The sequence below is a fragment of the Rhamphochromis sp. 'chilingali' genome (genome assembly GCF_963969265.1).
Source record: "Rhamphochromis sp. 'chilingali' genome assembly, chromosome: 19".
Taxonomy (NCBI): Eukaryota; Metazoa; Chordata; class Actinopteri; order Cichliformes; family Cichlidae; genus Rhamphochromis; species Rhamphochromis sp. 'chilingali'.
Window position 1 is genome coordinate 1076385 of NC_137946.1, and position 13535 is coordinate 1089919.

Here is a 13535-nt window from a genome sequence, read left to right on the forward strand (position 1 = left end):
TTCCCTTCACTTCAAGTCTTCGGCTCCTATGTGCACTTGTCTCTCACACGCAGCAGCAGCAGTTTTGTGTGCTGTGCTTTCAAACCTGCGCTTTGAACAGCGCCTTGTTCAAGTTCAACTCAGCCTCTGATGAGCAGCTGAAGTTTAGGCAAAAAAAAAAAAAGACAAACCCCCTACAAGGAGCAGCAACCATGACAGAGTATGTACAAGTTATTAACCCGCATTACACCACACGAAGCACGGGTCCTATTTCAAGGGGATATGTCTGAGGTGGCTGCGGGCGGGGGGGTCTGCGCTCAGGTACACGCAGCCAATGAGGGCAGGAGGGAGTGCCCACAACAACCGAGAGGCGGTCCGCGTCGGCACAGACACAGCACACCTTCAGATGGGGATGAAGTAGCAGCGGCAGTCGAGCAACACAGAAAGAGCAGCGTCTGAACCGCGGATCCGGAGGTTTTCTTCACTTGGGGGGGGGACAGGTGACCGACCGCTCCCGCGTCCTTCGGTGGAAATTACTGCTCGTACACCCTCCAGGCACGCGCACCCTCCGATTCCCACAATAGATGTGACTGAACTACATTTCTGTCTGATCATCTAAGCCCGGCACACCAACATGGAAAATGCGCACACTAAATCGGCGACTGAAGTTTTAGACAACTTCGGTGTGAACGAAAACACTGGGCTGACTCTCGAACAGGTCAAAGCCAACCTGGAGAAATATGGACCGAACGGTGAGTAGCTCTGTAAATCATTTCCCTCTTAAATTTGCGGCTCGTGGCTGCTGCGTGTCATGATGTATATCGATTCATTTCCCAGGAAATCCCTCAGCAGCCGTTATATTTCAAGCTGAGGCAGATCGTGCGCGTAAAAAACAGCCCCGTTCCCTCAGGCGCACAGTCAGTGGAAATGTCAGAGGCACATTCATTGATGCTCATGCCCGTGTTGAAACACCTCGCAGCGAGCACATAGAAGCCCCGTCTGGGAAGGAAAGGTGTAATGCAAGCCTGACCAATCCAGCTACATCTGTGTTTGAGTTAGTCCCCCTCCCCGAGGTCGTAGTCCCCCTCCCCGAGGTCGCCTCGTGTCTGGTCTGGTTTGAAGTCATGTCAAGTGGCTTAGTGAGCAGACAGACAGCGCGCTTGTATCTCACCAAAACCAAAGAAGGGTCCACTGACCAAATACCGACACAGTATGCGCAGCTGTGTGAGGACGGGCATCCTCGGCTGTCCTGCAGAGTTCGGGCTTTGGGGCATGGTCTGTGCCGTAAATAATCACACTGAAAATCTTGAACAACCTGTTTTCACTTTCAACAGTGGTTCTTACACAGGGCCTCTACTTTGCAGTTCAAATTACACGATAACAGAGGGAGTAGCTGGGTCAAGTCATGTAACGTTTCAGAGTGACATACTGGACCAGGCCCGGGTTGCCAGGTCTGCCTGTCAAAGCCTCTTTCAATTGAGGCTCTCAGCTGGACTGATGCTGATCATGAGCAAGCCTGTTCAGGTCTACCTCATCGCGTACATGCACCGACACATACTGGTGTTTGCGTGGTTTTGTGTGGAGTTTGGGCCTGACACCAACGCACCTATCGCTCCTGGCCTGTCATTTGCATGTGCTGCCAAGCTGTTGTGCCAGTCGAACAGTAGCCCTTTTGTTGCAGCCAGCCGACTCTACCCAGGGGCTCGTGATGACTTCATGGAAAAAAGCAACGTCTTGCTACAGATAACATCTCTTTCGCTTTGAGCTGTGAACTTCCTGCCTTGTGTGAGCGCGCTGCAGAGAAACACTGGAGGGAGGGAATACCCCCCCTTTTTTTCCCCCCGTTTTTGGGGGCTACCTGCAAAAGGGTTATCATGTGCTTTTTCCCAAGTCAAAGCTGTTGAAAAATGACAGCAGGAGAGTTGACGGGTCTGTTTACTATTTTAGTGCATGTCCCTGCAAAGTGATATACGGCTGCTTAACTGCTGCTTCCCCTCTGCTCGCAAACCACAGACTTTGTAGATGAAGCAAGGGCCTCATATGCGCCTTGCTGTTTTGTTCCAGGCTACGTTGGTTCAAAGCAGCTCGCGGCTGGTATGATTACCTTGCCTCCACTGACATGTGTGCACTGTCTGGTTAGCAGGGGACCCCAAACATGCGAGATCCTCCACTATTCGTCTGAGCTCAGCGTTTGCCTCGGTTTGGAGGCAGATAGGACGTGAAAATGACGCGAGCTGCTGTCCAAGTGTCGCTCCAGCTGTCTGTGTAAGGAGGCACGACACGCTAGGAAGATTACATGATCTGTTTGACTCCGAGATGACACTGTCGTGGGCCTGGTGGGACTTTATCCTCTTGCACTGCCTCTGCTGTTTGAGATGAGACTGTGTCCTGCACTATTATGTCGGTGCATAATATGGAGGTCACAAATAAAGGGAAACCACCATGAGGTTAAATATCGGCCTAGTATGAGATTTTTCCCCTGATTGTGGTGTAGATGGCAACAGGTTCAAACCTTACTGATATTTATATCATCTTTCTTTGTAACTTGTTGCTGAAACGTAAATACAGGTGAGCTTTCTATCAGCACTTTAAACGCGCTCCATCGGAGCAGCCGCCCTCAGGCTTTGTTGGAACATTAGCTCCCACATATGGAGAGAGCCTTTTCTACACAGCAGTCTGTGCTGCAGAAAGGAGGCAGCGGGCCTTTTATTCACACCTTCCGTTTATGGTCTAGCAGCAGCTCGCTTATTTGCAACTCCATTCACAGAGACGCACACTACAGGCATCCAGCTAAACTACTGTTGAGCGCTGCAAGCACCTCAATTTGTGAGACAGTTTATCACTTTCATCATTGTGATGCAGCAGGAGAGAGGAAGTCGCAGGTCTGTCTCTCCTGTGTGTGGGTGCACACTTGTGGTGCTCAGTGATTGTGTGCTGCACTCATTGTTAGGAAGAGTCAGAAAAACGACACGTTTGCTCTCTAAACTTTCTTTGTTTAAAAAACCGACATTTTAAAGTAGCTGACACTCGAATGAATGAACGAGTGTTCATGGCATCAGTCTTCTTCTTAGGAATTGAATATATTAAATGATGTTTAAATTGAGAAGGATTCTTACTCGGAGCATGTTAAATAATTAGATTTCATTCATATCCTCCTGTTTTGGAACAAAGGCCCCTTCTGTGACTAATTTACAGTGTGAGGCTTTTCTATTTCCTTTCTTTATGGGTTCTGTTTTTTAAGTTACTTTGCACAAGTGCAGAGCCTTCAGAATAGCCTGAATGTGTTAGGATGTCACTCGACACTCCCTGGAGTATAGTTGTGCAACATTTACAGGTTAAACAACTTGGTATGACGTGTCATTGCGCCACCATTGCTCCGTGTCCAAAATGACATGCGTTTTCTGGCTCGCAGATGGAAATGCTTCGAGTCAAATTGCCGGTGGCAGCAAACCGAAAGTGTTCGATTGATAAACTGTCATGAATGCCACTGAACTTCTTCTCTTCTTTGAAGTTGTTTGAATTAAAGCGTTTGGTTACTTTCACTGATGGAAGCTGCCTGTTGTTGTTATTCTAAGGTGATTCTGTCTTTATCTAAGCTGTTTCTTCAGTCTGGTTTCTGCCACACATAATAACTACAGCTTCCTCTGGTAGGATCTCGCTCTCACACAGGGCTGTTTCTCTTCCTGTTCTGCAGATCAATATAAAAGCTGCCTGACTTAATCTCTCCTCCATTTGAAATGTGAGAGACACGCTGCTTCCTGCTCCTCCTCTCTGCCGGCACACTCACCATGGCGCTTTGCAGAGCGCGTCTCGATCACTGAAAAGTGTCCAGTTGAGACTTAAACTGCGGTAACAGTGTTGGTGTTGTGTGGGCTGAGAGAAGTTGTAGAAAAGTAATTTGAAGTCTTCGGGGTGTTGAGTCACTTCCCTGTTGTAGTGGCTCTGTGCGTGCCTGCCCAGCTGCCTTCTAAGGGACTGTGATCCTGTTCTAGCTTGTCACTTGTCTCGGCTTCTTCCCTCCCACCCCTGCATGTGTCACTCATCATCAAGCCCTTATGTTAACATGATATTGAGTCATGAGGCTCTAACACGTTGCCTGGATGCTCTGCTACAGCACGGTCCGATCCACAGAGGAGATGCACGGAGTTTGTGTTCCAAAGTGTGGGCAGTATGCAGAGCGTGTGCTGTAGCCTACACTGCCTTCAAATATACCACAAAGAGGTAAAGAGCACATGAAAGTCATTAAATAGCATTCAGAGACGTCCAAGAGCAGCGTGGGTTATGGATAATCAGCTGCATGTCAATTAATGATCATTAGTGGCTGGAACACTAGAACCTAACAGTTGGATCAATGGTTAAATAACAGACTGAATCTAAAAGATGGCAGCAGTTCCCAGTCTGAAAGGTGAAGCCAATGGCCAGCAGGGGGCGCCTCCTCTGGTTTGGATGCTGAAGCTTGTGATCTGAGTAAACACTTTCCTGATGAGTTTGTGATTCTAATCGTTAGTTTCAAGTTTAGTACCGCAGAACGTTCATGTAGAAAATCATTCGTATTGTAAGTAAAACGTGATGAAGCTGAGTGTGCCTACAAGTTGTGATTGCACGCACATGCAACGAGCGTCCTTGCTTTTTGTGTTAATTCCACCCAATGACTGCAGTAGTTTCTACAGTCACCGATTCTGCCCTTTACTAGCAACACTTTATGCACCCATCCATCGAGCCAGCGTCTCAATCACTTATCTGTCTACATATTGTATATAATAAAAAAGAAAATGTCACCATAACCATGCTCAGCTTGCACGTGACCCTCCAGAGTGTGGCCCACAATCCAAACAACGGAGCTGTACGAAGGAAAGGGAAGTACAGAGTGTTGGCTTCACAGGCAGACCTGCTTTAGGAGCTGTTTTTGGCCCTTTCTGAATACGATGGTTAAAACTACCGATCATTTTGGCAAAATAACCACACACTGTTCGAAGAGAATAGTGCATTTATAGCAGTTGTTTGGGGTTCGTTTCAGACGTCGAGAACAATCGTGTCCCTGTGATTATGAGCTGTTAGCAGGTGGGTGTGATGGCAGGATCACAGACATGGCTGAGAAGGGGCTTTTACAATGTTAAGCATATATTCAAATGCTAGGGCACAAGTATTCACACAGCCTATAGAAGTTGCTCAACTAGTTTCAGTGGCCTCCATTGCTTCAGGGTTCACATCAGTGAAGTTGTAATCTATCAGGCACGTGATTGGACAGAAGTGGCGCTCTGGTTTCCAAACCTAGAAGAAACTCTATAAATACACAGATATTTCAGTCTGTCCGTTTGGGGATTTCTGGCTATTTTCCACAGCGTCTTCGTTTGGTGGCCAGATGCCTGTTGAGATGTTCGAAAAATGGTTCTTTGCACAGCTGTGACCTTAAAGAGGAAACTCTGAGCCCTGACGCGATACGGGCTCTTTGCTAATCACCTCAAGCATGTCCTGCTCTGTTGACAGGCCCTCTTCCTTTTCCTCTATAATTTGACAGCAGAGCTGAAGATACTTAGTGGCAATATGTGGGGAAAAGCACTTTATTGGATGCTTATTTAAACTTGCATCTGATGTAGAAAGAGCAGTGTGCAGTGTGCGTGGGGTGTGAACAGTTAGAGAGCAGTGTTCTTTACATTAAGGCCTAAATATAGATGTCGTATCTCTGGTCTTCATCAGCACTTTCACTCTTTCGTGGCTCAGTCGAGCATGGCGTGCAAATGATCGATGCAGTAAAATAAGCAGGACACTTGCATGCGTGCATTTAGAACGTGAGAATGATGCTACAGTTTGATTTCAGCATGCTCTATCTTGTGCAGCAACCAAAGGGAAAAAACTTGCTCTCTTTTTCCCTGACCACAGCTTTGATGACGTCAGATACAGTGCAGCCAATGGACAGCTGCAGCGGCCGTTACCCTCAATCTCATGTCGTAACTGGCTCGAAAAGAGGAAAATCTCCACTTTGAAACTAAATTCAGTCTCTCTAATGACGCAGACTTTCAGAGAGAAGCTGCACAAAAGAGCCAATCTCCTTTCAGCTCTGTGGGCTCAGCAGGGGAAGAATCACGACTCTATCGGTTAATCGATATCATCGCAGCTAATGCCAAATTGTATTGAGCAGAACATCCTACGTCCTTTTTGTCCCCACTGTGCATGTTAATATAATTTTCCTTCCACCAAAATGAAACCATTGTTCCAACTTATTTTGACAAAGTTTGTATAATGTGAACTGGGAAAACGTTAATGCTGTTCTTATTCTGCTGTTAGGGAAAACTTGGTCCTTTGTTGCTCAAGAAATCTTGACTTATTCTAACTTTATATTTCAGGATTTTTCCTGAAATATTTCAAAGAACAGCAGAATTTTTGCCGGCAATAAAAACTTTACAGAAACTGAGCTGTGCTTCCACTGATGTTTGAATGCCTGCAGGCTAAAGGATTCACTACTTCAGAAATTGGTCCAATACTGTTTCAAATAACTGAATCAAATATATGTGACATTGAGCCAATTTGGGTTGGCTCAAAATTTGACAAGATGTTGCCAGTTCCAGTAGCAGGAATCCCTCTCTTCTAGCTTTTTCTTTGTGTGGGAATTTGCATTTTGGGGAAAAGCCACATTTTGGCTGGGTCACCAGTGAACATTTCTATGCTTCTCTCAAACTGAGTTGTTGTCACTTCAGAAGTCATCAGACTTTTCCTCTAACTACACGGTCACCATTTCTGCAGCTCCAACACTCTACGACTACTTTCACTGTTTGTGACTAAACAGCTGCTCCCCTCAGCTTTGTTGCGTGCTGCTAAATAGCATTAGCATGCTACACTAGAATCCTCGTGTTCTCATTGGCGTTTAGCTCAAAGCACCACAGTTAGCTTGGCTGTGTTGACTTAATCTTCTTTTGTTTGAGCGGAGCAGCTTTAATCCACTATGAACGATTTCTGGGGCTTAAATGACTGAACATCGGCCGTATGTGAGGACTTGATGTTCTTGTAGTAACTTTAGCATCACTGCTCTTGTTCCTGTGGTAGCAGATCTTTAGGGTTGCCTGGCAGAGGTCAGGGATTCCTAAAGATGGTCGCTGATACTCGCCCACGTAACGTAGTTCGATATGAGCTCCTCAGAATAGGGAAGCCCTCTGTCGATATTTATGTAAAGGAGAGAAACTTTGACATTATCAGACTGCGGATGTCTGTTCTGCAGTCACTTGCAGTGTTTTCTGTGCAGCGGAGATAATGATGTTAGGGTGGAGAATGAAGTACATTTATCATTCACATTTGATACGGTTAATGCATTCAGACCTTTTCCAGTGGGACAACACATTTAGTGGATGTAGGAAGCTATCATTAGGGGTTACCATCATGCTATTTATAGACCTGTTTTGCATTCAGGGTTAGTGGATGGAGCCGAATCCTTCAGCTAGTACACGCCTCACCACACTGCCTCCTTTCTCCTTCACCCCCGTGCTCCTCCTCAATCGATGGGTGACTGTAAGCTGTGTGCTCGGAGGTGTGTCTGCTTGTCTGCATGCTAATGGTGTTTTAGTAGCAGGCCAGCAGTGAGCTTATCTACATGAGAATGTGTGGGGGCTTGGTGCCTGCATGCTACATCAAGGTCCCACTGATTGCATAATAGTTATTCTTGGTCAATTTTGACAGACACTTGCACATTACCTTGTAACGCACTTGTTTTCAAGGAGTCTTCATGAGTCAAGTCGCCATGGTAACTGCTGAAAACTTTGTTGTGTTTGTAGTTTTCACAAGTCAGCCTGGATTCTGGCTTGTTAACACTGCTTAACACACTCAGATGTGATGTTTACTGGGGGTTTTAATGATCTGGCCTGTAATTTGTTAATGGACTCAGAGCAAGGGGGGGGCAGCTCGGACTGTGAGATCCTTTATCGGCAGATTGTTTGCAGTGCAGAAAGAAAGACGGACTGTTTCCTGCTTTGCTTCCTGATGCTCTGAACACAGAGAGCATCTCACTGTTGCTGTTGTTGGCAACTGTCTCCAGGAAGTGTCTCCCTTCTTCTAGGCACTGCTCAGTTTTTCTGTTCTGCGTAAACAGCCTCTTTTATTCATTGTCTGGGCTGGGAGAAGGGAGGAGGAGGTGGGGAGGTGCTGTGGGGACATGAGGAGAGAGGTGAAGTCAGTATTCAGGAATGTGCCTGGGCAAGCCTCGCGTTGACAGAGCCCGGATGACTGGGAGGGAATCCTTGGCAGAGGGAAGCCGGGGAACCCCGTTCAACACCTCCATCTCTTTTCCTCGCTGTATCCCCCACCCTCGTGTCTGTCTCGTCCTTTCAGTCAGCCCGTCTTTGTCTCATGCAGTCGGGTCACAGCCAGCCTGTCTGCCATAAAAACATTATACAACCGGGGAGGCACAGTTATGGGGAAAGAGGCTTATGTCACACTGGTGGAGCATGGAAAACAGCAGAACCCACTTCTCCACATTTCTGCTGCTGCTGGCAGAGTGCACTCAGAAAACCCTTCAGATGGCAGGTTAGAAAAGCTATTCACAGTGACTCATCAGCTATTAATACACAGTCTGAGGAGGGTGTTTTGTGGAGCGGAGAGAGCTGACCACAGTGTGAGGGTCAACCCCCGCAAGATGGTTGTTTTCTAATACAGAAATGCTAACAGATCAGCTGCATGTTTGACCTTATCAAACCTTATCAAGTGGACATTGAAGTGGTGGCCTGTGTGTAGTTTTATTAAAGTAAATAAAGGAGCCTTTTCATCTAATTTGGCATGCTCCCCGGTTGCTTTTAGCATCTCTTCTCCACCTAAAAACACAGTTTATTTCTCTCTGCGCCAGCGAGTGGAAGGAGTGCCGAGGCCTCGTGTCACGGCCTCTTTCCAGTTCCTCTCTACACATTAGACACACGTGTTGCACAGTGTGGTCAGAGCATGCAGAGAAACACGGGGTTTCCACTGCTTAAAGGAGAATGCTGCTATTATTGAGAGCTGCAGCCCACTGCCTTCTAAGTATAGCTGCTTTTCCACAGTCATTCTGTAATGAGGGCTGTAATTCAAGCTTTTACTTATTTTATATGCAGAAAAAGCTTCACTTAAAAGGAGTGGATTAAAGAATAATATTTTTTTGATTCCCTTAGTCGGTAAGAAAACACGCACACTCTCCTGGAAAGAATTCATAACTAATCCCGCCGAAGCAAACGCGTCCAGTGATGCATCCTCAGGTCGTTTGCTACGTCCGACCTGTTCAGTCGTAACTTTGCACTGGACCCGATATGGGCCCGACAAACACGGCGACTATGCTTTTGTCTCATTGTGGTGACACTGATCAACAGTGCTTGTCAATTGGAGCATTTTTAGAACATGACTGATGTGTTTTCTACTCTTGCCGCTGACTCATGTACGTGGGGGGATGTCGGAATGCCAAAAAACAAACAATTTCTCCTTTGAAATGTTGATTAAGCCTGAAAATGACAAGAAAATGTTACAGAACGGAGCAACGTGCTGAAATCTTGGTGATTGTTTTTGTGGGATATTAGCTCGTGGATGAACAAAAGGGTTTGGTGCAGTAAACAGAATGTGCACCAGTGCTGAGAGCAACCCGTTGCCTTGATAAACTAACACAGATTACCTTTATTATAAAGCTAATCTTATTTCTGAACTGAAGTGGCTCATTGGATAGATTCGTTATAATTGCAATCACTCTGTCTAATCTAACTTACACTAGCATCGGGAGCTTTGCTGCCGCGCTCAGAAACAGCATGGAAGCTGCAGGGATTCATGAGGTTGGACGTTTATAACAAAGTTAGTTAAAAAATTTAGTTTAGTTTTGAGCAAAAAAGTGTCTCCCATATACGACTGTCAGCTTACTGAATAACCTGTTTGCAATCAGCAGTGACTTGATAATGAGGTCAGTCAGAGGTCGCCCGGGCCTTCAGAAATATCTGATTAACAGGCGGTGGGTATGGGTTTCCAAAAGAATATCAACTGAAGTTTTATAACTTGGCTTTTCAGTCTTAGTGAAGAAACGCTCGTCATGAAACATCTGTGAGGTGGCGAGACTGAGTCTGGTTAGCCGTTACATCACCACGAGCAGTCAAAGGTGATTGGTGGTCTGTGGTTCGCTGTGCAAAACATCCCGAGCTGCACTTCCATGAGTGGCTGATCCTAGAATTGGACTTGCAGGTCATCACAACAGTAGACGTGTGATTGCGTCCTGTAGTCCTCGGCTTGGAAAAACAACAGCGTCGCTGTCCTGCCTCACTGCGTGGAGCGTTTAATCATCGTAACCAAGCGGAACAATTCAACAGAGCAATTTGTGCGTGTCCGTGCATCTTAAAGTCACACTGAGGTAATCAAACGTATTAACTGCTCTCTTCTTGTTTTTCTCCTCCGCCTCGGCCCTGCCGATTCGACTCTTCTACGACCTGCACCGCGTGACATCCACAGAGCTCCCAGCTGAAGAAGGTAAATATTGATTTTTGCACTGAGCTGTGATCCTCCTCTCTGTGCTTAATGAAGTATCCTGAGCCGGGATCTTTTCTTTCTTTCTTGTTGTTGACTGAGGGGTAATCTTGGCAGTGTCCACTATAGCAGCTACCCACCCATGGACACACAACACTGTAGATACAGCATTGGTCTTGTTTTATCAGTATTAGAGAGCTAATGTCAACACGTCTTTCCAGGACACACGTCTTTACAGCGAGAGCCTTCAACGTTAAATCAAGTGTGATGCATCGAGGTGTGCAATGTGTACTTAAACATTTCAGGCAAGTCCCTGTGGGAGTTGGTGGTGGAGCAGTTTGAAGACCTCTTGGTGAGGATCCTGCTGCTGGCTGCCTGCGTCTCCTTTGTAAGTATGACCCTGCTAATTAAAATGTGTCAGTCTCCATTTTCAGATGTACCGCTCGGGGATCTGAGACCCTAACTGTCCAGGAAGTCGCCACCTAATAGACTGCACTGTTATTCCCCTGTTAGGATTCTGGTTACCCAGTTTGTGTGGAAACGTGTCTGTCGCAGGCTTTTCCACCCAGTGCTGATATGCGTTCAGTGCAGTCTCCTTGCTTGTGCCAAACTGGAAACAAAACTCTCAATCAAAGCTCCCGTTCCCTCAGACTGTGACCCCGGTTGCAGTTTGAGGGAGGTGAAGGTCAGAGAGGGGTGGAGTGGTGCAATCCTCACTGCATAATAACTTTTTCCATCTATTACAGCACAGCACTGGTGACTTGGGATGGAATTGCTCTAGCTGTTTCTGAAAGTAGGAAAACGGCACAAAAACTGACCCAATCTATCTTTTACTGTTTCTTCTGTTAGTGACAAACGCGGAGTGCAGGCGTGGGCTTTGGTGCCATGACTTTGAAGCATGGCTTAAATTTCCTCATGCAAATCAGGCTTTCCTTACTTTTACCAGATTGTTTATAGTGGAACCTGCTCCACTGCTCCACTACCCGAACACTTTACAGTGTCACCGTTGCCTGGAGTGGTGTCAGCTCAGAAACTCAAGTTTCCTTGTGACCTGATTCAACTTGAAATCCAAAGTCATCCAGCCCAGAGAGTTGACTTTATTAGAACTCTTATTTCACAGCTATTTTGCTGTTTTGTTGCTGTTTTGAATGTTTCCACTACAACCAGGGTGTGGCTGATTCTCAGTGGACTGAACTTGAGCCCTAATCTCGGACTTATTTGTCTGCTAATTTCAATATATTCAAATTGACAGTATTAGATTCCCTGGTTCCTTTCCATGACGCACCAGTGGGAAACTGGGCAAGTTGGGACATTTTATAAAATATGCTATTAATGTACAGCAAATAAATGAGGAACTGAATTCACAAACAGTTAGTTATGCACCAGCTTACAGTTACAGACTGTGCAAAAGCCTCATTTCTTTAGACTGTGCTTGGAGAATGGGTGCAGCAGTTTATTGAACTGTGCAAACAGGCATGGAACAGCTGGAAAGTCAATATTTGGTGTGTGCGTCTTTATTCTTGAACAGCCTGAACTCTTGAAGTGTTCTTGTACTTTTCTCTGGGTCTCTTGAAGGCTCTTCTTTGGATCTCGGCTGCTTTTTCTTCTTTTCTCTGTCAAGATGAAAACTGAAAACTGCATCTGGATCCAACACCACTGCTGCCCCAAACCCTGACGCAGCCTCCACCATGTAGATATCGACTCCCTGTCGGACGATTGACATTGACGATGATTTCAGCCCAAAAAATGTAAACTTGGATCCGTGGCTCCATCAGACGTTGCCACTGATTCTCAGCTCAGTTCCTGTGTGACGTGGCATACCTCAGCCTTTTCCCCTTCCTTATAAAATGCTTCGTGACATCCACCCTTCCACTGATGCCGTTCCCGATGAGGCTTCAGTGAACAGTAGGTGGATCAACTGAAGATGCATTTTTCCTGTTTATCCATTTCTCAAGGACGTGACTTTCACATACTGTTCATCTGATGGATGTTAGGCAGAGAGATGTAGCCTGATATTAGGATACATCAAATGTGCGATAACGATGTTTCTGTGGAAGTTAAGAAAGTATTGTTTGATGCTTGCACACATCAGCATTTGTAAGTGGAAGTGAGCGAAGGTCATTTCCATCTTTCTTTTCCAGTGAGCTTCATTGTGTCAGTGATGACACGCTTCCTGTTTTGCAGTGTGTGTGTATTGAAATGAGGTGGCAGCAGCACCACGGTAGTGTAATAGTAGTGACTCAGCATTATGTCACAGTGCCTGTCAGCACAAAGGCAGCTGGGGGCACATTTAAAGTAAAAGCAGCAGATATCTGTTAAAGTAACTGAACCCTGTGACTCCTCAGGAGCTGCGCAGTACTGTCACACAACAAAGCTGAAAATGTTTTCTCCGTCTGGGCTGAGCTTTTTAACCAGCTGCCCGAAGCCCTGCTTTTCCACTATGCAACCACTTCAGTGCTTTCCATCCACCGTTTGCTCTTCCTGTCATGTGGAGAGCGATGTGTGGGTCACGCATCACCAGGTTCCACACGGCTCCCGCGGCTCTCAGACACGCCCGGGCTCGTCTTGGAACATAAACGCATCCTGTTGATGATATCGCAATAATATAGTGATATGACATTTTTCTGTCGTGGACGGTACGGCACAGCCCTCCCTGCCACCTCTTCTTTTGTCTTGCACTCACCCGGCACACTGCACAGCATGCCGAGGAAATTACTTTATTCCTGACTGGACTGAAAATGAGCGGAAAGGCAGACAAAGGAAACTATGAACGACCCTCAGACAAAGTCTGGCTCATTGGAAGCACAATATAAAGAAAGGAGGTGACGCGCAGAAGGCCACACTACACGACGTTCCATGAGTTCTCCTTTCTGATCAATATGATTTATGAATAAGGCTTTTCTGAAACTCTGTGGCATGTCGCTGTGTGTGTGGGATCTGAGGAACGCGAGCTGTATGCTGATGTTGGTGATGGAGCATGAGTTTCCAAACCCATCAGTGAAACTGAGCTTAATTTTGTCTCAGACTGCCAAATGCATGCAGTGAAATTTCCACCAGAATCCCTCAATAAGTTCAAAAAGCCAAAGAAATCTCCAGCTTTTGAACTC

The 13535-nt window shown here is 46.2% G+C and overlaps 1 protein-coding gene across 1 annotated transcript in view; it reads left to right on the forward strand.

Moving 5' to 3' along the window:
• The first annotated feature begins 367 nt into the window (after positions 1 to 367).
• Positions 368 to 13535, forward strand: part of atp2a3 (ATPase sarcoplasmic/endoplasmic reticulum Ca2+ transporting 3) — a 43808-nt gene continuing 30640 nt past the window's right edge. Inside the window, exons 1-3 of the mRNA XM_080867536.1 lie at positions 368 to 731; positions 10414 to 10431; positions 10734 to 10816. Of these exons, the coding sequence (XP_080723662.1) occupies positions 614 to 731; positions 10414 to 10431; positions 10734 to 10816 (219 nt within the window). The 5' untranslated portion in view covers positions 368 to 613. The remainder of the gene's footprint in view (positions 732 to 10413; positions 10432 to 10733; positions 10817 to 13535) is intronic.